At 35.9% G+C, this 26,473-nt stretch overlaps 1 protein-coding gene across 15 annotated transcripts in view; it reads right to left on the reverse strand.

Annotated features, from left to right (window-relative positions):
• Positions 1–26,473, reverse strand: part of SLC4A10 (solute carrier family 4 member 10) — a 389,606-nt gene that overhangs the window by 243,820 nt on the left and 119,313 nt on the right. For all 15 annotated transcript variants that reach the window (XM_058300758.2, XM_012527510.3, XM_058300760.2 and 12 more), the window contains exon 2: positions 340–421. In XM_058300758.2, the coding sequence (XP_058156741.1) occupies positions 340–421 (82 nt within the window). The remainder of the gene's footprint in view (positions 1–339; positions 422–26,473) is intronic.

Here is a 26,473-nt window from a genome sequence, read left to right on the forward strand (position 1 = left end):
ACCTGATATGCTGATTTTTCATCAATATTTTCTTTTCATGTCCCAGTTGATTGCAATTCCTTGAAGCAAGGATTATTGAAATATCAGCACAGAGCACAGTGTCTGGAATACAGTAAGGACTCAATAAATGCCTGTGACATGGGTGAATGCTTCTCATTGTTTGCAGTTCAGCCTACTGACATTCAAAACTGCACCATAACAATCATATCCCCACCACCACCACCATTACCCTGATACCAACTCCCGAAATTCTCCTAAAGGTGACAAACTTCACAATTTCTCTTCCAAATACCTTTTGAAAGCATACCAATAAATTCTCCAAGGAAAAGAATGTCTTACCTTCTAAATCTTCTTTTTCAAAGTGTGTTTTGAGAATAGAACGAGTTCCACCCCTATCCACAACTGCCTCTTCATCATTTCTCTGTAGAATGGGGAGAAAGAAGAATAAAGATAGTACATGTATTCTCTTAATTTTCAGAAAATAAACTTTAATATGATAATTTTTGGATTTTAGTTTAGTAACTGCCTCCTTGTACAAAAGCATTCTATTTGATTATCAACTATTAGTTTTAAAAGGAGACTAAAACAAATTTGACCACATACTCAGAGAAAGAATGTCATTTGATTATCCATGAAATCAAAGTCAGTCAAACATTCCAGTTGACATCACTTGTTAGGGAGATGAAAAACAGATAATGAGCCGTTATACTGTAAATTTAGTAATATGAATTTTTATCTCTGATAAAGAATTCTTGCCAACAAGACAACATTTTGAATTATACAAGAAAATGTGAAAAAACATTAGTATTAAAACAACTAATACTATGGATTATTATGTATTAAACAACTAATACTATGGATTATTTAAAACATTAGTATTAAAACAACTAATACTATGGATTATGGATTAGTATTAAAACAACTAACAACTAATGCTATGGAAGGGTGAAATAATTCACTGCCATTAAAAAATGTGGGGCATTTTTGGGGGCATGTGAAGCCTTGAAAGCAATTAGTAGCAAGCATTAAGTTAACTACAACTCTAAATTACTCTGCTTCAGTATAATTTTCATTTTATTTAAAAGCTAAATTGTAAATTACGATCAAGTCCATTAAATCTTCATTCAGTTTCCTTACATATATTTTACCTTATTTAGAATGGCTAAGCAGAAGCAATGTCGTTTGAACATTGTATGCAATGCTCAAAACAATAAACTTACTCATCTGATACTCAAGAAAATAATGGGGAGAAAGTATGAACCAATGACCATGCAGAAATAGACAAAATACAAAATAGTGAATGAAGTATAATATAGACTATTTCCAACATTCATCTGATGGTGATGACCTATTTAAAAATTGACTTAAAAGCTGAACAGTGAGCACAATAGAAGAAATGAAAGATTCCAAGATCTATTTCTATGCCTATTCTTACATAACTAATAGAAAAGTAAAAGTTTTTTCTCCTTTGAAAACCAAACAGTGTGCTGAAGAAGAGGGAAAAGCAATTCTTTCTTCTATACATCAATTAAATTGGAATATCAGACATTGGGACCCTGCCTTTCTTTCATTAAGGAAGTGATCTTTGACTTCATTCCATAAGTAGTACTTAAAACAAGAGTTATAAGACACCAGAAAAGAAAGAAATCACTGTTTTGTTTAGAAGACTGCACACACATTGATCCTCAGAATTTGAATAGGCTTTTCTGGTAGGGGAAATAACCCAAGTGAAGACGTATATCATCACAGAACTAGAAAGAAGACTAGATGAGCAGAATCCAAGAGTTTAAATGGAAAAGTACTAGGGCTTAAATCACACCGGTTCCCAAACAGCAGGCTGAAAACTTGGACTTTAAAACATAAACAAAGGTATATTACTGTGCAAAGCTATGCTATGAGTAGAGTGGTATTTTAAGTAAATTTAATGTGGTGTAGTGTGTAACATAAACTTGAGAAGATAAAATAACTGAAAGATGAATAAATTAAAAAGATTATAGCAAGAGATTGATTTGACAAAAAGATAACAAGATATTAAACACAGATTTCCAAGAACACAAAGGTATCACTGGTAAAGTAGTCAAGTTAATAGGGAAGTCAGTTTAGTTGTAGGAAGAAAATTAATTCCGTTTTGGAGTTGTTGGGTTTGAATTCAGTAAAATTTTCAAGTGGAAATGTATAGCAGCAACTGAAAATGAGGAACTGGAGCTCAAATGAGGGGTGGGGTTGGTAATGTGGATTTAAGGCTCAGAAAATAAGAATTTAAAGGTTGAATTCGGCCTTGCATATCATCTAGTACACTAACTCTTAACATTTAAATCCCCTCTATAATTTTCTTTTCAAGGGATTGACCAGGCTATACTTAAAGTTCTCAGCAAAGGGAACTATCTCAGAAAAGAGCTCATTCCATTTTTAGGCAGCTCTGCCATTGTAATCATGCCTTTAATTGAGATTAAATCCGTTTTCCTCTGAATGTTGTTTACTCACCAATACTAGTTCTGTTCTTTGGGTCATATGAGAACCTCCTCCCTCTTCTTCAAGGCAGTTTTCCAGATAATCGAAGACAATAATCGTGCCTTACTTTTTTATTCCACTCCTGCCTTCTCTTTCCAGAGAATATATTCCCAACTACTTGTTCTGCTTATTATATAAAATACTACTTACATGAATGAGTTGTTTGAGGGACAGAATAGAGAGAAGAAATAAAAGGCCAATGTCTAAACCTTGCATATTTCTTATAAATACAGTACATGAGTAAGGAGAAATAAAAGACTCAAAAATGTCAAGTTATACATAGACATTTAAAAGACTGATGCTAAATTATTTTCCAATGCTGATGGACTTGGGCTACCTAATTATTGGTAGATTTCAGAGAGGGAGCATATGAGGAAAATGTGAAAGGAAAAACTCATCAGGAGAAATTAATGAAGTTACCTCTGCAAAGAAATAGGGACAATGGATGCCAAGCAATCAAGAAGCTTAACATAAAAATTAAATGGAGATAAATTATAATTAGAAGAAACTGAAAAATTAAAATAGAATACTCTGAATATTGAAATACCAAAGGGAAAGTACAAAAGAAAATCATTGAGATGCCAAGAAAGAAGCAAATAAGCCTTTTAGGAGCCAGGGGGAAAAAATTCGACACTGTCCTCAGGACTAAGCACTAGACCTTAGGATAAGGACTGTCTTTTTCTGAGGTATAGAGGGAAGACTGAGAGGGTTGTTATATAGTCAGAAATATTCTGAAGAAATAGAGAATGGTAGATGAGGAAGCTTCTACTGGATGACCTTGATTTTTGGGTAAAGTGAGAGGAGATACCATCTTCCAACAGTGACACAGCAAGTGAATAAAGCCATTAGCCATTAAGAAGAGTAAAAATATCAAATTACTGCTGAGAATGATAATTTGGTTGATAATTGTGGTGACTTTTTCTAGATAGTCACAAAACACAACTACCCCATGTGCTCTAATTTGGATGGCCAAGTCAAAGAATTCTAAGAGAAAAACAACACAATATATTATACTTCTTTTGAATAACGCATAAAAAACAATTAAAACCTCTGTAAGAGCAGAGTATAACAAGTTGCATCATTCATGAACATAAACAGTTAGTTTCAAATTAGCTTCTCTGATTAGTTTACTAATTTCTTAGAAATGTCTCCAGGGAATTAGAAACTGAAGTGGCCCCTTGTAGTTACATATAAACATGAGGATCAGTTTTTCCATTTATCCAAAAAAGGCTGCTAGAATGTTAATAGGGATTGCAATGAATTTGTATAAGCTTTTGGTAATATTGACCTGTTAACAATGTTAACTCTTCCAATCCATGAACTGGGATGTCTTGCTACTTATTAAGGTGTTCTTTAATCTCTTTCAGGAGTGTTTCATAGTTTTCAGTTTACAAGTCTTTTGTATACTTAGTTAAATTTATTCCTAAATATTTTATTCTTTTAAATGCTATTGTAAATGGAATTGTTCTCTCAATTTCCTCTTTGGATTGTTCTTTGCTAATGTATAAACAAAATTATTTTTTGGATGTTGATATTGTATTCTGCCACTTTGCTAAACGTAAATACTAGCCCTAATAGTTTTTTTGTGGATTCCTTTGGGTTTTCTATATATCAGATCACATTATCTGTAAATAGAAATAGTTTTACTTCTTCCTTTCTAATTTGCATACTTTTATTTATTTTTCTTGTCTAATTGCTCTGGCATGAACTTCAAGTACAATATAGAATAGCAGTGGTTAAAGAGGTCATCCTTGTCTCATTCCTGATCTTAGAAGGAAAGCTGTAAGTCCTTCACCACTGAATATTATTAGCTGCGGTTTTTTCATAAATGGCTTTTATCATGTTGAGAAAGTTCCCTTCTATTCCTACTTTTCTGAGTGTTTATATCAAGATAGGTTGCTGGATTGTGTCAAATGCCTTTTCTGCATCTTTTGAGATAATCATGTTTTTCTTTTTCCTTTCATTCTATCAATATGCTGTTTTACATTGATTTTTGTATTTTTATAAACCCTCTTTGCATTTCTTGGAAGAATCTCACTTGGTTATGGTGCATAACCTCGTTAATACTACATTGCCTTGTTTTGCTAGTATTTATTAAGGACTTTGTATCTATATTCATAAGGGAAATTGGACTATAATTTTCTTTTTGTGTGGTGTCTTTACCAGGCTTTGATATCAGAGAAATGCTCAACTCAGAAAATGATTTAGGAAGTGTTCCCTCTTCTTGAATTCTTTGAAAGAGTTTAATAAGAGTTGGGATTGATTCTTCAAATCTTCAGTAGAATTCTCCAAGGAAGCCATCTGTGCCTGGACTTTTCTTTGGTGGAAGATTTTTGATTATTGATTCAATCTCTGTACTTGTTATAGGTTTGCTGATGTTTTTTACTTCTTCTTGAGTCAATTTGCTTAACTGATGTATTTCTAGGAATTTTTCCATTTCTTCTAAATTTATGGCTTGCTGATGTAAAACTGTTCATAATATTCTCTTAAAAATCTTTTTATTTCTTTGAGATCAGTAGTGATATCACCATTTTCCTTTCTGATTTCAGTTATTTACCTCTTTTCTCTTTTTTTTTAAAAGTCTAGCTAAGTTTGTCGATTTTATTGATTTTTTTCCAAAGAAACAACTTTTTGTTGTGTTTATTCTCTCCACTGTTTTTCTGTTCTCTATTTTATTTATCTCCACTTTAATTTTTTCTTTTATTCTTGTAACTATAACAAGAGTTTACCTTGCTCTTGTTTTTCTAGCTCCTCAAGATGTAAAGTTAGGTTATTAATTTGAAATTGTTCTTTTTTAATATAAGCATTCATAGCTGTAAATTTCCGTCTGAGCACCGCCCTCACTGCATGGTAGGAGGAGAGAGACATGAGCCCTGTTGGGCCAAAGTTAGACAAAGTTTGCATTCCTCTATCAAACACAATAGAACTTCTTATGTGGATCACTCCTATAGCTATAGCTCTTGCCAGGTTTCATTAACTGCTCCTACATCTTGCTTCTTCAGACCTAGGGGTAGCAATAGTTACCTGCTGTTGCAGGTCATTGGGATGTCACTAATCCTAGTTTATTTCCCTTTATCCTGCCCACACCTTTGTAAATAGTCTCTTCATTAGATTCTCTATACTACTCCTTTAGAGTAACCATCTGTTTCCTGCGTGACCCTGACCTATATACATGTATCACATTTATTTTAATAATTAAAATTCCATGATATCAAAGTTTGTGGAGTTGGACATGTAACAAAAATAGCAACCTACATACATGACTTTGATTTAAAAACATCTATAAAAAAATACTGTCGAATGAACAGTTGAGAAAAGATGTTGGAAAAGAGATCCTAGGTCATCAAAGAACTCTCAACAGTATGATTAAATCAAGAATGCATAATTTCTGTTAAAAATGAAAAAGATGGTATTGAATAAACTTCCGTATATGTGAAAGGGATTGAAAAAGAGGAACTAATCAATTGTAATTATGGAATACTTGCAAGGAAGTATTCCAGAAATGAATATACATGTATTTCTATCCATGTAACTCCATGCAGAAATTAACTTCTAATTCAGTTTCCTGGTAGCTCTCAATCTATGGACAGTATCTTGGTTAATTTAAATAAAATATTTTCTAGTATCAACTTAAATAGAAGTAGAAATATATAGACAAATTTATTTTATAAACATGACCCAAGAGCTAATTATTTAAATGTTTATTATTTCCAATTTCCAATCTCAATTTTCATTAATGCCAAAATACTTTGCAGAATACAAGGATAATTTAATGAATTTCACTATGTTAAGGTATGTATTTTCTAGATTTGTAAACTCTCACATGCCACATTATTTCCATACTGTACTTTAAAAATATGTTGCTATTATTTCATTAAATAACAGATGCAGGGCTTTATCTCCATAGTTTTTTTTATCCATTTCCTCATCTCCTTTTATTTTAAATTATAAAATTAAGAAAACTGAATATTAATATTTAAATTCATCTTAATATTCAACATATACACCTGTTATTTACACTAGAAGAGTTACATTTTTCTAATTTCTATGAAAGTTAAAGTATGATACACATGTAAAAGCTCAAACCTTTAACCTCTAATTGCATCATACTGTATTAAAAAGGAAAATGTATGTAAAAGCATCAGCTCAGAGATGATATATAGTTAGAGTTCAAGAACTATTAGCTGAACTGGAATCTAAGCATAAATCAAGCCTTACTTTTAATTTTACTGACCATATTACATTTCCATAAAATAAATGAAGCTATCTCATTAGCATATTACTTTAAAACCAAGTACTTAAAATCTGGTATCTATTCTATGACACAGAATATATCATCTCATGGTAATAGAAGTTAAATCAACCTCATATACCATATTAATTAAATCATGTAAAACATATTTCCTCTAAAGCAGCCCAATAAATCACTCTTTCACCTTTCCTATGTATTTTTAACTATTTTAAAGATATTTTATTTTTAGAGCAGTTTTTTAAAATCTTTCATCTTTTTTAAGTTACATAGATCACACGAAATGTTACATTAAAAAATATAAGAGGTTCCCATTTACCCCCCCTCTCCACCCCACCCCCATTCCTCCCACATCAACGACCTCTTTCATCAGTGTGGCACATTCATGGCATTTAGTGAATACATTTTGGAGCACTGTTATACTGCATGGATTATAGTTTATATTGTAGTTTACACTCTCTCCTGGTTCATTAAGTGGCAAGATATATAATGTCCTGTATCTGTCCCTGCAATATCATTCAGGACAACTCCAAGTCCCGAAAATGCCCCATATCACATCTCTTCTTCCCATTCCCTGCCCTCAGCAACTCCCATGGCCACTGTCTCCACATCAGTGATACAGTTTCTTCCATTGCTAGAGTCACAATAATTCTATAATAGAATACCAGTAAATCCATTCTAATCCATATTTTTTCCTCCATCCTGTGGACTCTGGGATGGCAATGTCCACTCCACCTCTAAATCGAGATGGGGCTTTGATTCCACGTGGCTGATGGATGTGATTCTCCTGTTTGTAGTTGTAGACTCTCTCTGCTCCCTGGTGTATGGTTGACCATCCTCACCTCCCTGTTAGCTGACCTGGGTAAGTCCAACAAACCAGAGGGCAGGTGTTGCAACTCTGCTGAGGCTCAGGGCCCAACTAGCACATGGACAGTCCAGAGATTCAGGTCTCTTGAGCATATACCAACCCCAGCACCAACCACAGGTTCAGTAAAAGTGACAGAAGAGGCCTGTGTAGAGAGGTCACATCTGAGTCGAACTCCATCACACTCAGGAGCACAAATTCCAAAGTAGGACCCCCTGGCAATTCATTGAACTCCAGAGCCATGTGCCATGACTGCAGGATCTGGGTGTCTCCATAGCCTTCAGGAGTACCACTACCTGGGGTTGTATCTACTTTGGCTGTCTCTGAGATCCTGCTGAGACATGCATAAGCGCAACCCCTCTGATAACTCCCCAACGCATTTTGAAGTCTCTTAGCCATATAAACTCATTTGTCTTTACCACTTCCCCCTTTTATTCAAGATCTTTTTCTAGTTGCATCATCAGCTGGTGCTTGGTAGTAATCCTTTGGTGCCAGGGAGGCTCATCCTCAGGAGTCATGTCCCACACTGAGGGGAAGGTAATGCATTTACATGCTGAGTTTGTCTTAGAGAGTGGCCATATTTGAGCAACATGGAGGCTCTCAGGAGTTAACTCTTAGGCACCCTGCAATTCTAGGCCTAGCTGAAATTTCGAGCATACAGCCTCATAAGTATAGTCATCCATATCAAGGCCCCATCATTGGACTTCTTCACTGATCTTTGCCCTTGTTTAAAAAATTCACATAAAGTACAAGAAATTCCCATATATACCATATGTACTGTCTACTTTTTCCTTCACCCTATTTCCCATATTTTCCCCTATTAACATCTTGCACTAGTGTGGTATATTTGTCACAACTGATGAATGAATATTGATATATTATTAACTAGAGTCCATTCTTTACATTTGAATTCACTGTTTTATACATTTTATGGGTTTTGACAAATGCATAGTGTTATATACCCACTATTACAGTATGATACAGCACAGTTGCACTGTCCTAAAAATGCCCTGTGCTCCACCTAATCATCTTTTTTTTTCCAGAAATCTCCATTAGTTTCTCACGTTTCTTTTTTTTCCCCCCACTCCCCTTGAATCCCTGACAATCACTGATCTTCTCATTGTCTCTATAATTTTAACTTTTCCAGAATAGATTCATACAGTATAAAATCTTTTCAGACTGGCTTCTTTCACTTAGCAATATGCATTAAAAGTTCCTTGAAGGAAGTGGACTTGGTTCAATGGATAGGGTGTCTGCCAACCACATGGGAGGCCCGAGGTTCAAACCCAGGACCTCTTTGATCCGTGTGGAGCTGGCCCAAGGACAGTGCTGATGCACGCAAGGAAGGCTGTGCCACTCAGGGGTGTCCCCCACGTAGGAGAGCCCCATGTGCAAGGAGTGCACCCCATAAGGAAAGCTGCCCAGTATGAAAGAAAGTCCAGCCTGCCCAGGAGTGGCACTGCATACATGGAGAGCTGATGCAGCAAGATGACATGACAAAAAGAGACACAGATTCCTGGGCTGCTGACAAGAACAGAAGCATACACAGAAGAACACACAGTGAATGGACACAGAGAGCAGACAACTGCAGGGGGGGAGGGAAGAGAAATAAATAAAATAAATAAAAATCTAAAAAAAAGTTCCGATGTCTTTTCATGGCTTGACAGCTCATTTCTTTTTATTGAAGAATAATATTCCCTTGTGTGCATATATCACAGTTTGATTATCCATGCACCTATTCAAGGACATCTTAGTTGCTTCCAATTTTGGATAATTATGAATAAAGCTGCTATAAACATTTGTCTGTAGCTCTCAATTCATTTAAGTAAATGCTTAGGAGCAAGACTGCTAGTTCATGTGGTAAGCCTATGTTTAGCTTTGTAAGAAATTGTCAAAATGTCTTCCAATGTGGCCCTACTTTTTCCATTCCCACCAGTAATGAATAAGAGTTCCTGTTGCTCCACATCTTTGCTAGCATTTAGCGTTGTCAATCTGGATTTTAGTCATTCTAATATGTGTGTAGTGGTATCTCATCATTATTTTAATTTGCAATTCCCTAATGACATATGATGTTGAGCATCTTTTCATATACTTCTTTACAATCTGTACATCATTTTGGGTGAGTTGTCTTTTCAGATATTTTATCCATTTTTAATTGCATTGTTTGTTTTCTTATTGTTGAAATTTAAGAATTCTTTTATATTGTGAATGTATAATTGCGTTATCAGAACGGTGTTTTGCAAATATTTTCTCCCATTCTGTGGGTTATCTTTTCATCCTCTTACCAGTGTCTTTTGCAGAACAACAGATTTTAATGAAGTCCAACTTACCAATTTCTTTCTTTCATGGATTTTGTTTTTGGTGTTGTATCTAAAAATTAATCACTCAATGTAAAGAAACCCAGAATTTCTTCTATATTATCATTTAGAAGTTACATAGTTTTGTGTTTTACATTTAGGTCTACAGTCCATATTGAGTTAACTTTTGTGAAAAGTGTAACTTTTGTACTAGATTCTTTTTTTGGTTTCACATGTGGCTCTACAATTGTTCCAGATCTCCAATTGTCCATTGTTGGAAAAAATATCCCTTATCCACTGAATTGCCCTTGCTCCCATGTAAACAATATCCAATTGTCTGCTGTTGAAAAAAATATATCTTATTCATTGAATTACCCTTGATCCCATGTAAAAGATCAGTTGACTACATTTGTGTGGATCTATTTCTGCATTCTCTATTCTGTTCCACTGATTTATTTTTCTATTCTTTCACCAATACCAAATGTCCTTATCATTGTAGCTTTACAGTAAACCTTGAAATTGGGTAATGCCAGTGCTCCAACTTTGCTCTTTTTCAGTATTTTGTTAGCTATTCTGGGTCTTTTGTCTTTCCACATAGATTTTAGAATCAATTTGTTGATAATAAATAACCCAGAAAATAACTTGCTGGGATTTTGATTGGTCTATAGGGTAAGTTTAAAGAATTGAGTCTTCCTATCCATGAACATGGGATATATCTATTTATTTAGAACTTCTTTGACTTCCTTTGTCAGAATTTTGAATGTTTCCTCATGCGGATCTTGCACATATTTTATTAGATTTATTCCTAAAAGTTTTTTATGCTAATATAAATGGTGTTGTGCTTCTCATTTCAAATTCCAAGTGTTCATTGCTGGTATATAGGGAAGCAATTGACTTTTTATATTAACCTTGTTTCTGCAATATTGCTAAAATCACTTATTAGTTCCAGGAGGTTCTTTTCTACTTTTTCTTGATATTGGGGGATTTTTTAGGAGGTACTGGGAATTGAACCTGGAACATTGTACCTGGGAAGCAGGTACTCAACCACTGAGCTACACCTGCTCCCGATTCTTTGGGATTTTATACATAGACAATCATATCATCTGTGAACAAAGACAATTTTGCTTCTTCCTTCCCAATCTCTATTTCATTTTCTTATCTTGTTGCATTTAGCTAGGACTTCCAGTATAATGTTGGATAGGAATGATGAGAGAAGATATCCTAGTCTTATTCCCAATCTTAGAGGAAAAGCACCTAGCTTCTTACCATTAAGAGTGATGTTGGCTCTAAGTTTTCTGTAGATGGTATTTACCAAGTTGAGGAAGATGTCCTCTATCCTTATTTTGCTGAGTGTTTTTAAAATCATGAATGGTTGTTGGATTTTGTTAAATGCTTTTTCTACACCTATTGATATGATAACATAATTTTTCTTCTTTAGCCTGTTGATGTGATGAATTACACTAATTGATTTTCAATGTCAACCAGCCTTTCATACCTGGAGTAAATCCACTTGTAGTGGTGTATAATTCTCTTTATGCTTTGTTATGTTCAATATCCTAGTATTTTGTTGAGGATTTTTGCATTGATACTCATAAAAGATACTGGTCTGTAATTTTCCTTTCTTGTAGTGTCTCTGTCTGGTTTTGATACTAGGGTAATGCTGTCCTTATAAAATGACTTAGGAAGTTCTCCTTCTGCCTCTGTTTTATGGAAGAGATTATAGAGAACTCGTATCTTTCTTTTATTGAATGGTAGAGTTAAATAATTGGTAGAATTCACCAGTAAACCATGACAGCCTGGTGCTTTCTGTTTTGGAAGGTTATTAATTGTTGACTCAATTTCTTTAATAGCTATAGGCCTATTCAAATTATCAAAACTCATGGTGTGAGTTTTGATAGATATAATAGTCTGCCAAAGGAGTGCCAATGCAAAGTAGAAAAATCTGTTGGCTTTTATAAAGGATATTTATTTGGGGTAAAAATTTACAGTTGCAAATCCCTAAAGAGTTCAACTCAAGGTTGCTTTCTCATCAAAGTCAGTTGCCAAATGTTGAAGCAAGATGGTTGCTGATCTCTCCCCTCTGGGTTTCCTCTCTCTATCTGCAGGCTGGCATAGGGCTTGTCTCTCAAGGATTCCTCTCTTTCCAGGCTTTCTATATCAGTCTCCATTTGCCTTCCAATGTCAAGTGTAAGCTATCAGGCAAATGGCTCATCTGTACCTAGGGCCTCAGGATCAAAAATGATAGAGCTCCCTCTCTTCCAGCATGTCTTCTTGAGTGAGTTTCCCTTTATATTGGCCCACTAAGGGAGCAGGGACTTAACCTGAGCCATGACTTACTGACATGGTCAAATCAAATCTTTACAGGTAATTTAATCAAGGACCCCTCAACTTGAATCCAATACAATCAAACAGCTTCACACCCAGAAGAATGGATTGGCTTATGAACATAATCTTTTTCTTTTAGGGATTCACAAAATAATCTCAAACTGTCACACTTCACCCTCTGAATCCCAAAAAAAGACATTACAATATTCCAAAAAACCTTAAATCCTTTCAGTGGCAATGCTAAGTACAAAATCACATCACAATCAGTTATATGAATACAGTATGTCTTGGGGAAAAATCCTTTCTGGCTGTGAAATTTACAAAACAAGTTATTTGCTTCCAATATACAAATGAGGCATAGACATAGGATAAACATTTTCATTACCACAAGGAGAATTTGGGAGGGAAACATGCACAAGTCCCCAACAGTTCTGAAAACCTGCAGGGCATACTCCATTAGATTTCAAAGTCTGAGAGTCATTCTTAAGATGATGGTTTCTTTCTCTCCTCAGGACCTCAAGGGAACCCACCCTTTCCACAGGCTTGTCCAATGGCCATTTTCTTGGTTCCACCTTTACCAAGCATCTGAGTGGTGACCAAGCTCCAGACCTCACCCTTCAAGAACAGTGGGATGATGGGCACACTTTCCCCAATCTCTGGGGTACAGTCTCAATTCCCTTAGTACAGTGAGGTGGTGGAAACACTCTCCCTAAACTCTTGCATACAGGCCCAAACTCCTCAGAACAATGAGGTGGTGGCCTGGTCTTCCCTAATCTATGGGGACTGGGCCCAAACCCCTCAGAGCAGTGGAGTGGAAACCTCATGCTCCCCAACCTATAGGGAACAGGCCCACCCCCCTCAGAGAAGTGGGGTGGTGACTTAACTCTCACCAACCACTTGGGAATACACTCCACCCTCTCTGTAGCCTGGGGCAACCAAACTCTCCCTGAACAGTGGGCTGGAACATCTACTGTCTTCACATGTCAGGGAAAACTTACCCTCTCTGTACACATGGGTGGGGTTCCTCTCTTGGCCCAAGGATTTGTCCTAAGTCCAGACCTCATCTTCCATGATTTTCCTCTTGAAGTCATTTTCCCTCCCATCTCTCCCTTCCATGTCCCTTTTAGTCCAGACTGACAATGATTTTGCTCATACTGATCTCAAAAGATTGTTGATTTAGCATGCAGGAAACAGGGGTCCAAGACATCAGTCAGTAAGAGTTTCTGCAAGTCTTTCCTGGATAACTGCATTTTCAATTCTGACTTACAAGTTACAAGTTGGTTAATTGTAACCAACAACAAATGGGACGCTATTGTCTGAAGGCTTGAATTCCCAAAGCTTGGAATTTCTGGAATAAGTCTCTGGTTTCACTGTGCCTAACAATTCAGTCCAGCTTATCTCTTTCATCTCACATTTTGCTATAAGCTGCAAGGAGAAGCCAGGCTGCATTCTCCAAGTTTACTTTAGAAAGCTCTTCACCTAAATGTCCAACCTCATCATTTTCAAATTCTGCCTTCCATATAACATCAGGAGTCAATCTTGTTTAGTTCTCTGCAACTTTAAAACATGGATCACCTTTCCTCCAGTTTCCAGTAATAGTTTTCTTCATTTCCTTCTAAGGCCTTATCAGAAAAAACTTTAGACTTCATATTCCTACCAACAGTCACGTCAATGCAGTCTTGGGCTTTTCCATCAAGCATCTCACAATTCCTCAAAAAAAAAAAAAATACCCCTTACCTATTTATAAAACCATTCCAGAATTTTTGTTAATTGCAGCAGACTATACCATACTCCTGTTACCAAATTCTGTATTAGTCAGCCAAAGGGGTGCCAATGTAAAGCAGGAGAAATCTGTTGGCTTTTACAAAGGGTAGTTATTTGGGGTAAAATCTTACAGTTACAAGGTTCTAAAGAGTCCAACTGTAGGTTGCTTTCTCACGAAAGTCAGTTACCATGTGTTGAAACAAGGTGGTCGCTGATCTCTGCCTGGTCTCTCCTTTCCCTCCAGGTTTCCAGTCTTCTCTCTCCTGGTTATGGTTCATCTCTCAGGGCTTCTTTTATCAGTCTCAGATCTCTTTCCAAGGTCAGCTATAAACTATTAGGTGAATGGCTCATCTCTCCCCGGGCTGTAGTTGTGAGCCTTCTCTTTTCTGTCACATGGTAGGATCAAAATGACAAAGTTCTTTTCTCTTCCTGTATCTCATTCTTGAGTGAAAGTCAATTTATATCAGCCCACCAAGGGAGTGGGGACTCAATCTGATTTATGCCATACTGACACGGTAGAATGAAAAGCCCTAATCTTAGGTAAGTTAACCAAAGACATCTCAGCTGATCTAATACAATCCAAGGGTATCATACCCAGAATAGATTAGTTTACAAACATAATCTTTCTATTTTTGTGATTCATAAATAATCTCAAACTGTCACATTAGATTATGTCTTTAAAGGAATTTTTACATTTCATCTAAGTTATATTCATGGGCATAGAGTTACTCATAATATTCTTTTATTATCTTTTTTATATCCAGTAACAATGGTGCCTCTTTCATTTTGAATGTTAGTCATTTGTGTCTTCTCTCTTTTTTTCTTGGTTACACTGGCTAAAGATTTATTAATTTTATTGATTTTTTTCAAATAACCAGCTTTGGGTTTCATTGATTTTCTGTATTGTTTTCTTGTTTCAATTTCATTGATTTTTGTTCTAATTTTTATTATATTCTTCTACTTTATTTGGATTCACTTTGCTCTTCTTTTTCTAGCGTCCTAAGGTGGAAGTTTGGACTACTGATTACAGATATTTTTTCTTCCCAAATATATGCACTCAACATTATAAATTTCACTTTATGCAAACTGGCTAACTCCCATGAATTTTGATTCATTGTTTTTTTCATTTTCATTTAGTATAATTTTTTAAATTTCTCTAAAGAATTCTTTGACTCATGTTATTTAGAAGTGTGTTGTTTAATATCCAAATAATTTGAGATTTTCCTGCTGGATCTGTAAATTACTGACAGATGTTAAAGGGTTTGAAGACTCCAACTATAACAGTATATATATATATCTGTATCTCCTTGCAATGCTATCAGTTTTTGCCTCACACAATTTGATACTCTGCTGTTAGGTGTATACACATTAAGAATTGTCTTCTTGGAGAATTTGCTCCTTATCATTATGTAATACCTCTCATTATCTCTGATAATTTTCCTCGCTCAGAAATATGTTTTGCATTAAATTAGTACAGCTACTCCAGCTCTCTTTGGTTAGTGTTAGCCTGATATATCTTTCTGAATCCCTACACATTTAATCTATTTGTTTATATTTAAAGTGCTTTTCTTGTAGACAACATATACTTGGATATTATTTTTTATCCACTCTGAAAGTCTCTGTCTTTTAATTAGTATGTTTATAATATTTACATTTAAAGTGATGATTAATATCATTGAACTAATATCTACCATATTGTAATTGTTTTGTATTCACTGCCCTTTTTCTTTCTCTTGTTTTGTTTTTGTCCCCCACTCTTTTTCTGCCCTCTCTGATTTTAATTGAACATTTTATATAATTCCATTTTCTTTCCTCTTTTATTATATTATGCTTCTTTTTTTAAAAAAATTTAACTGCCCTAGAGTGTTTAATATACATTTACAACTAACCTTCAGGATTCTTTAAAATAACAGCATACTACACTTCAAGGGTACTGCAAATATCTTAAACAGAGTATTCATTTCCTCCCTTCCATTCCTTATAACATTACTACCATGCATTTCAGTTCTTAGTTATAATCATCCCATATTGCTATTACTTTGAAAAATCTGTTATCTGTTAAATCAGCTAAGCATAAGAAAAATAGACAATTTAACTTTACCTTCCTTTATTCTGTCCTAAAAACTTGTACTTTTTTCTCAAGCATCTGACCTATTTCATTTTCCTTATCTCAGAAGAACATCTTTTAAAACTTTTGTAAGAAAGATCTACTAGGAACAAATTCCCTCAAATTTTATTTATCTGAGAAAGTCTTTATTCTCCTCTTTTGAAGGTAATTATGCTGGATACAGAATTCTAGGTTCATGATATTTTTCTTTAACACTAAATATTTTACTCTATTCTCTTGCTTGCATGGATTCTGAAGAGAAGTTCTATGTTATTCTTATCTTTGTTCCTCTATAAGTAAAGTGTTTTTCCCTTCTGCCTTCTTTCAAGATTTACTTTTTGTCTTTAGTTTTCTGCAGTTAGTTTTTTGGGTATTTAGCCTGCTTTGTGTTCTCTGAGCTTCTTGGAAATGTGGTTTTGTGTCTGTCACTAATTATAGAAAATTCTCAACCTTTATTACCTCAAATATTTCTTTTGTTCTGTAACTGTTCTAAAACAGTTATAATTGTTCCATGGAATGGATATTCTGCTCTTCTTCATTCTTGTTTTTTCTTCTTGCATTTCAGTTTTAGAAGTTTGGAATGCCATATCCCAAGTTACTGATTCTTTCTTTGGCCATGTCCAGTCTACTGATGAGCTCATCAAAGGCATTCTTCAATTCTGTTATAGTTTTGTTTCCAGCTCATCTCTCTGCTAACATTACTCATCTATTATTGCATGATATCTACTTTTAGTATTAGAGCCCTTAATATATTAATCTTAGTTATTTTAAACCCCTTGTCTGTTAATTCCCAAATCTCTGCTATATTTGAGTCTGGTTCTATTGCTTGTTCTATTTCTTCATATTGTGTCTTTCGCCTTTCACTTTGACTTAAAATTTTTTTGAAAGCTGGATATAATGACTTGGGTGAAAGGAAGTGAGGAAAATGGCCTGCAGTGTGAGGGTCTATGTTTATCTGGCTGTAGTCTGTGTTTACTGTTTTCTATAGGTGTTGGTGTCAGAGTTAAAATTTCTGCTGGTGTCCTTACAGACTTCTTAAATAAAGTCTGAGCCTTGCAGTTCCTTCCACTGCAATTTCCTATTATACAGAGGATCCCTACTGATTTTATGGAAATGAATACAGCCAGTGAAAGAATTCTATAATCTTATAATTTGACCTCAGTCTTTTAGTGAGCCTGTGCCCTGGGCTGTGACCTTCAAAAGTGTTTCTCGGGAAGCAGATCTGGCTCAATGGATAGGGTGTCTGCCTACCACATGGGCGGTCCAAGGTTCAAACCCAGGGCCTCCTGACCCATGTGGTGAGCTGGCCCATGTGCAGTGCTGATGTGCACAAGGAGTGCCACGTCATGCAGAGGTGTCCCCGAATAGGGAAGTCTGATGCACAAGGAGTGTGGCCCATAAGGAGAGCCACCCAGCACAAAAAAAGTGCAGCCTGCCCAGGAATAGCACTGCACACACAGAAAGCTGGAACAGCAAGATGACGCAAAAAAAAGAGACACAGATTGTGGGTGCTGCTGATAAGAATCCAAGCAGACACAAAAGAACACACAGTGAATGCACACAGAGAGCAGACAACTGGGGGTAGGGAGGGTGGGGAAGGGGAGAGAGAGAGAGAAATAAATAAATAAATAAATAAATAAATAAATGAAAAAATCTTACAGCTAATAAGTTCTTTCCTTAAAAAAAAATAGTGTTTCTCGGCTTTTTTTCCTCCTTAGGTAATAAAGGAAGGCTACAGTGTGCTGGTGTTGGGTATTTCCTTTCCTCAATGTCAAGGCTAGAGGGGGCTAGTATTGGTTATTTCCCTTCTGCTCCCCCCCCACCCACCCACCCACTGGTTATACTCTGGTAAACCCCAAGTTGGTTAGGCTCTGGTAAAATAGCTTCTTTTGAGGGCACTCCTTTGTTAAAAAAACATAATACTCAAGGAGTTCTGGGCATATTTCAAAATGTTACTTTTTCCCTTCCCCTACTGGATGCATGAGGAGATTTTTCTCAAGTGTTCACATTGCGGACCTGGTGGGGCTCCTGGAGCTAAAATTCATGAAAGCATGGGGGTCCCTCTAAGACCCCCTGGAGTTCTTAATTATTAAGGCACTGAGCCTCTGGCAATTCATCAAGTGTTCCTACTGGAATGAACCAGAGAACTTCTGTCCCTGGGCTTCTGTTCTAGGCAAGAAGATTCTTTTTTCCTGCTGTATCGCCAATTCTCAGGACAGCAGCTTGCCCTGTGACCTCAATTCTCATTGTATCGAAGAGTTGCTTTTCAGTTTGTTCGGCTTTTTTCTTATTGTTAGGACACGAGTGACAACTTCCAAGATCTTTACATGTCAGAGCAGAAACTTGAAGACTGCATTTTTATTAAAGAAACATTTCAGTTCCTTTCTAAAGTATCTAATTGGAGAGAAGGCATACCAACAAAATTAGGTTGATTTACTTATGCAAAGCAAATGTGTTATTTCATCTTTACACATAGAAGGAAAAAATAGAACTAAGAATAAGAATTGGAAAGCAAAATCTTCTGTTGAAAGAATAGTGTTAAGAAAGCATGAACTAAATTATCATGTAAAAATATCAAGGTTCTCCTCATCTCAATTACTTGGAAAACAACTCCACCCATGCAAACTTTAAAGACAAACTGAAGAACAATGTAGCTAGGTCAGGGAAGCTCCTCTGTTGAAATAAAATAGTCCAGAGTCAGTTTCAGGGTTAAAAGGTTCAGGGGTGAAAGTCTTTCAGTACTGGAGCTAGTTCTGGCTCTGGGTTAAATTCATTACAATATACAATATTGCACTTATTACTGCCACTATGGCCTAAAGAATACTTTATCCATCAGGTTTCTCCAGAGAAACATAACTAACAGGATATATGTGTGTGTACACACACACACAGCAGGCAAGGTATTATAAGGTATTGGCTCACGTGATTGTAGTGGCTAGCAAGTCTGGATTCCATAGTGTAGACTGAAGACTGGAAATTATGGTAAACATCTTAAGTCTGAATTCCTTAGGGGAAGCTGGCAGGCTGGCAATACTGGTGTGAGTTGATATGATGAAGTTTTGAGGCAAAATTCTTCTGACATTTGGCCATTTCTTATAGCAAATACCTCCAGCTGATTGGATGAGGCCCCTCCACATCATGGTGAGTAACCTTTACTTAAGGTCAATTGATCAGAGATGCCAATTCCATCTTCAAAATATCTCCACAGTAACAACTAGGCCAGCTTTTAGCCTAACAACTAGTCTCCATAATTGTCACATAAAATTAACCATCACAAATACTCTCTCGGTGAATCTAACAACTGATGGCTTAAGGATAAAAAGTGTTTGAAAAGTTAAGAACAGCTTTAATTAGGTAAAGTATTCTAAAGGGTAGTATGACCTGTATGACTAATTCCCCTGCCTTGTTTTCCTACCTCGTCCTCCAGGCTTTTTGTTTGTTTTGTTTTTGTTTTTGTTTTTAATCCTGGACCTGATTCCTGCCTTGTTCTTAACAGTCCTTCTGGAGCATCAGTTCTGCCTATGAACCCAATTTTGTACCCAGAAAATGATAATAACTGCTGCTAGATTTCCTTATTGCTGCCTCATGCTGTCTTTACTCTCTTCATGTTGCTTGCTCATAAATGCCTTATCACAAGGCTCCATCTGTGTTTCAGGCCTTCCTTCATTTGTCCTGCTGAGTCTTTCCCAAAGCATCTGTCACATTCCCATGAGCTTATTTGGTACTCAAGTCTAAATTCTTGCTAGTATAACCTATGCTTCTGTGGACAATGCTACCATTCTGGAAGGTATCAAAAAGGCAGAAAGGATAGAGGCTAAGAGTTTGTCTATAGAGCCACATACAATCTGGATTAAAGTCTTGTTTCCTAGCTGTGTGATTTTGGTTATCTTATGTAATCTCTCAAGTGACTTAATACTGTAAAGTGTATGAATTTGCCTGTCATGGAGTAATTACTCAATAAATATTTAGTATTATTGTTATATATATTATTATTTGTATTACTGAGGCTACAAAAATTAATAGGACATGGTTCCTTCCCTCAAAGAGTTTACAGACTTCATGTAAGTACAAGAGTACAAAGAAATGTTTTTGGTATTCCGAAAGAAATATGTACAGGGTGACATTCAACCATAAAGGTTTTTATTTTTAATTAAGAAAGTTAGTAAAAACTCCATTAAAAGACACACTTCAGCTAATTTTTGAAAAATCAATAGCTCTTTCTAGGCAAAGACTAGGCTGAAATAGGGGCAAAGTGGTAGTTTGGTCATAAATATTGAGGCAAGAATCCAGTTATTTAATAAAGGTGGAAGAAATGACTTAATATTGAACTACTAATCTACTGATTTGGTTCTCCTTACAACCCCAAAGCCTGGGAAGAAAACTGCTCCCAGTTTGAGGACAAAGTAGAGACTAAGTTGCCTTAGAGTAGGGATTAGAATGTGAAACAGAAGAGTCAAGCAGATTTCCACACTGTAGGTCATGAGCCATGTTTTAATAAGAAAATGCATTTAGAATAGCAGTTGAGGTTGCTGTAGGGAGGAGTAATAATCTTTAACATAATTATAATAAAAATCACCCAAGTGCCTCTCCTATTTCTTCCAGCTTTTATCTTTCTCTTCCTTCTTCCTGATTGTCTCTCTTACCCTCTTCCTCTGTCTGCCCCCCTTTCTACTTTTTCCTCTCTTTCCTTCACCTGTTCTTCCCTCTTATAACCTACTGTATAAAATTTTAGTGTATCTTTAAAGGTTGTTTCATTAATTAAAAATCATTTTTTCATAAATTTTAAATCAGGCATCAGTTTCCAGCAACAATACAAAAACATGTTCTGAAAAGTTCTCTTATGAAATAAGTAAAACATTTGCTGTAACAGAAGTCTTTTTAAATGCATATCTGAGCACAAATCAAAAGTAAAGAAAATTTTCAAAAGGCTGTAAACCAATGTGGAAAACTGATGCTAAAGTTATGACTGTTCTCAGAGCATTTGCCCATCTCCATGACTTGGAGGCCTGGATTTTAATAGTGATATAGGTGAGAGAAAGCAAGGCCTGTGCACAATGGGAAGTTGGAATTAAAACATCTTCATAAACCTGATACCTTCAAAGGATATATACATGCACTGAAAAATTTAACTGAGAAATAAATGTCCACCAGCAGAAAAAAATAACAAGAACATGTATTTGTCTTGCCCTGGGCACTGACTGGAAATAACAGTCTTTCCTGAGAATTCATAATCACAGTCCTCCTTAAATTGGGTTTTGCGTTTGACTTTATACTACATGGAAACCCCAACCGGAGAAGCTAAATTAAAATGGTCCTGCGATGGTATCAACCTGGGGCATCTTTCTACAGCAAAATTAAATCCTTTCTCTAAGGGCACACTTCCTGCCCAGATTCTCAGAGCTTGCTAGAGATAAAGCCCAGATAAATGTAAGCTAGTAATCCAAAATTACAAAATACATAAGAAAACAAGCTACCCTGATCAAGAGTCAGAAAAAATATAAAAGGCAGGATTGATGCCCCTCACTATTGGGATTATTGGATATATAACAATATATAGCATATAAGTATGTTTAAACTGAATTATCAGTCAAGATCCCAGTAAGAAATAAAAGACACACTCAAACTAAGCAATTCAAAGACAGTTTAATAAAGGCACTATTTACAAAGGTGGGAGCATGATGCAGAAAAACCTCAAGGGATAGTACAATAACCCAAGGCTAATAACAGCCTATAACCCCAGTAGGTCTAAGAGATGAAAATTGTTACTGAAATCTGGATAGAGAGATGTGTATGGGTAGAGGCTGTGAAGGAAGCTGTGTCCTACAGTTGAGGGATGTCACCAGCCTACGGCAACACTGGAAAGAACGCTGAATTAAACATAGGGGGAATTGATACATTGGCCCCACTCTCCTGCCTCCCTTTGTTTATCCAGCAGTCAGAGGGCAAGGGAGTTCACTGATGTGATACATTCAGGCAGAGAGTGGGTCTGGAGAGAAAAATGGAAGATATTCTGAGACATGTTTAAAGAATTAAATGGGGGCAAATAAGAAATATGAACAAGGAATAAGACACTAATAAAGATAACCATTCAGATGTGAAAAAAGTAGAACTTCTAGAAATTAAAATACATAATCCTTAAAATTGAAAAATCTATGGATGGGTAAAATGGTAGATTAAACCAAATTAAATAAGAATCAGGGAACCAGGAAAAGAGCTCAAAAAATTGCACAGAATGAAAAAAATTTCAAATGCAAATGAGTCTTTTGAAAATATGGAATATAATATAAGAAAGTCTAACATATGCCTAGTTGGAATTCTAGAAGATAAGAATAGAAAAAACAAGTGAGAAGCACTATTTGAAAATAATAGGTGAAGATTTTCTAGAATTGATAAGCATGAATTCTCAGAATCAGGAATCACAATAAAGTACAAGCAGGATAATTAAAAGAAAATTCACACTTCGACAAATATGAAGCTTCAAGAAAAAAAAAAAGATAACCTACAAAGGAATGACAATTAAACAAACAAAAATGGAACCCTGAAGATACTAAAATATTTCAAGAGCCTCAGGAGAACATATGGTTAATCTAGAAGCATATTCCCAGCAGTATTAGTCAGCCAAAGGGGTGCTGATGCAAAGTACGAGACATCTGTTGGCTTTTATAAAGGGTGTTTATTTGGGGTAAAAGCTTATGGTTACAAGGCCCCAAAGAATCCAATTCAAGGTTAATTTTCTCACCAAAGTCTGTTACCACATTTTGAAGAAAGATGGTAGGTGATGTCTGCAAGGGTTCTTCCTTCTTCCTCTTAAAGCTCCATGGGCCCAGCTTCTTCTGATCTCAGCTGCAGGCAGGCATAGGGCTCAATTGCTCTGTTCTCTTCAGTCACAAACTATCAGGCACATGGTTCATCTCTCTGGGGCCCAAGGGTCAAAACTATCTCCTCTCTGTGTCTGTGGAGTTCTCTCTCTTCCTCTGTGTATCTTCTTACGTGTTCTTGAGTGAGTGTCCATTTATATAGCCCACTAAGGAAGTAGGGATTCAACCCTTAGTCACCCTAATGACGTGGTTGAATCAAAGTCCTAATCTTAACATAATTTAATCAAAGACATATCAGTCGAATCTAATACAATGAAAGGGTATCATACCCAGAGGAACTGATTAGTTTAAAAGATAATCTCTTTTATTGGAATTCATAAATAATATCCAACTGCCACACCAGCTAAGGTATCATTCAAGAAAGACACTTCAGTCAAACAGAAACTGAGAGAATTTATCAGCAAGACATTCTTGTTAAGGAACATTCTAAGTATATTCTTCCGAAAGAAATAAAATGATCCCAGAAGAGAGGTCTAAGATATAAGAAGGAATGCTGAGCCAAGAAATTGGTGGACATAAAGAAACACAAAGAAAATAAGGAGAGTTTAAAAATCTACTTCACAATCCCTAAGATACTTTCTAGTTGTTTAATACTTGTATTTTTTTTTTTATTAAGCTGTTTTCTACTTCAATGTATGGGTCATTTTGGGGGAGTCTGTATTCAAGCACCAATCCATGCTTTAGCCTAAGATAATAATACATACAGTCCTCCCAAATATCAATACCTTTCTCCATTCCTGCCCCTTAAATCCTGATATTTTTCTAATATACTGTGGACTTGAAGGAAATGTAAGTATCAGTTATAGGAAGGGGATAAATGTAGAGAGAGACATATTAAAATATGGTTAGTAACTGCTACCTTTCCCATCATGAATAAAGGCTTGTTCTTTACAACTCTATAATAATCTAAAAATCAGAGTACTGCACAAGTATTTAGTCTTCTTATCATAAAGTAGGACAGTTCTGAGTTGGCCTACATACACAATAGTCAAAGATGTGAATTATTTAAACTGAAATAAGCCCATAGGATCTGTGCTTTTTAAGGATTTATAGGTGAATTGGGCTTGAACAGTCAATAATTTGCAAACTGAAGGTGGAAAGAAGTTCCCTGATAAAAAATAAACCCAATAAAATCAAACCAAAGAGAGAGAATAATAAAATAAGATTTTCAATGCATTGTAAATTAAATAAATAAGGAAATTTAAATATATTTTTAGATAGTTAAAATGGTACTAGGAAGGAAGATAAATAAAACACTAGAAAATGAACTCCAATGATAATAAAACAAACACCTTCTGAGAAGAGATACTTCAGATAAAACATGAGTTATGAAAAGCATAGTGGTCAAATAATTAATTTACTGAGTAAAGTGAGCAACTAACCAGATTGATGATTTTTCTCTAATCTCAATGATTGTTTATTCATGATACGTTTTATCACATAACTAATAAAGTAGTAGAAAGTGCTATAGCTACATAATTTACTAATAAATAGACTTCTTATAACACATAATAGCAACATTAAGCAAAGTGATTTTCCTAATTATGAAGATGCCAAAAATATAGGGGTTATATTAGTCAGCCAAAGACATATTGGAAAAGAAAAATGAAATTGGAGGAATCACACTACCTGACTTCAAAACATACTACAAAACTACAGTAGTGAAAACAGCATGGTATTGGCATAAGGAGAGACACACAGACCAACGGAACCGAATTGAGAGTTCTGATATAGATCCTCCTATATATAGCCATATAATATTTGATAAAGCCACCAAACCCTCTCAACTGGGAGAGAATGGCCTATTCAACAAATGGTGCCTGGAGAACTGGATATCCATATGTAAAAGAATGAAAGAGGATTACCATCTCATACCTTATACAAAAATCAACTGAAGATGAATCAAAGACCTAAATATAAGAGCCAAGACCTAAATATAAGAGCCAAGACCATAAAGACTTTGGAAAGCAGTGTAGGGAAGCATATACAAGACCTCGTAATAGGAAATGGCTTCATGAACTTTACACCAAAAGCACAAGCAGCAAAAAAACAAATAGATAAATGGGACCTCCTCAAAATTAAAGCCTTCTGTACCTCAAAGGAGTTTGTCAAGAAAGTGAAAAGGGAGCCTACACAATGGGAGTAAATATTTGGTAACGACATATCGGATAGGAGACTTATAACTTGCATATATAAAAAACTCCTGTATCTTGAAAATAAAAAGATAAACAACCCATTTAAAAAATATTTAAACAGACACTTCTCCAAAGAAGAAATACAAATGGCTAAAAAGCACATGAAAAAATGCTCCAAATCTCTAGCTATCATGGAAATGCAAATCAAAACTACAATGAGATACCATCTTACTCCCATAAGATTGGCAGCTATGAAAAAAACAGAAGAATACAAATGCTGGAGAGGATGTGGAGGAATGGGAACACTCATCCACTGCTGGTGGGAATGCAGAAGGATCCAACCATTCTGGAGGACGGTTTGGCGGTTTCTCAAAAAACTAACCATAGATTTGCCATATGACCCACCAATTCCACTGCTGGGTATATACCCAGCAGAACTGAAAACAAGGACACAAACCGATATATGCACACCAATGTTCATAGCAGCATTGTTCACTATCGCCAAAAGTTGGAGTCAACCCAAATGCCCATCAACAAATGAATGGATAAATAAAATGTGGTATATACATACAATGGAATACTACTCGGCTTTAAGAACAAACACACTACAAACACATGTGATAACATGGATGAATCTTGAGACCCTTATGTTGAATGAAGGAACCCAGGCATTGAAGGACAAATACTACATGACCTCAATGATATGAAATAAGTAAACCAAGCTGCCTCAGAGCTAGAGACTGGATGATAGGCTTACAGGAAATCGGGGGGTAGAAGAAGGATGGAAGCTGACATCTACATGGGTGAAATCTATGATAAGCTGGAGGTAAGTATGTGTACACAGAAGGGATAAAATGGGGGCATAGGGTTACCTTTGGGTGGGGCTTTGTGGGCTTGAGGGGGGCTAGGGATGGGAGGATGGGTAATATTGCCCAAGAAATTGGGGGGAGGGTGGGGCAACATACGAACATAGGAGATTGTCAGGTGTTCGTTGAGAGTATAATGCTGAGAAAACCTTTTCAAAAATATAATAAGGAAAGTTACCTGTTTAAGATACTTAAAAGGAATAATCTGACACAGGACAGACTCCTAGGGAATATGTGAATGCTCATTTTGCCAGAGTGGGTTATATCATTGGGTAGAGACCCATATAATGAGAGTGAAGGTATACCCACATCCTGGGGAGGACCGAGGCCATCAAATAGAGGGAACTGTATCTCTCAAGAGAAATGGTGGCTCCCAGGGCATTAGGGCAGTTGAGCATGTCAAGCCCTCAACACTGTTACAAGTATCTCTGAACATGGCTCCTCAAGAAATGAAGATTGACTGTCACTGTGGACCC

The sequence above is a fragment of the Dasypus novemcinctus genome, chromosome 7, assembly GCF_030445035.2.
Source record: "Dasypus novemcinctus isolate mDasNov1 chromosome 7, mDasNov1.1.hap2, whole genome shotgun sequence".
Classification (NCBI taxonomy): Eukaryota; Metazoa; Chordata; class Mammalia; order Cingulata; family Dasypodidae; genus Dasypus; species Dasypus novemcinctus.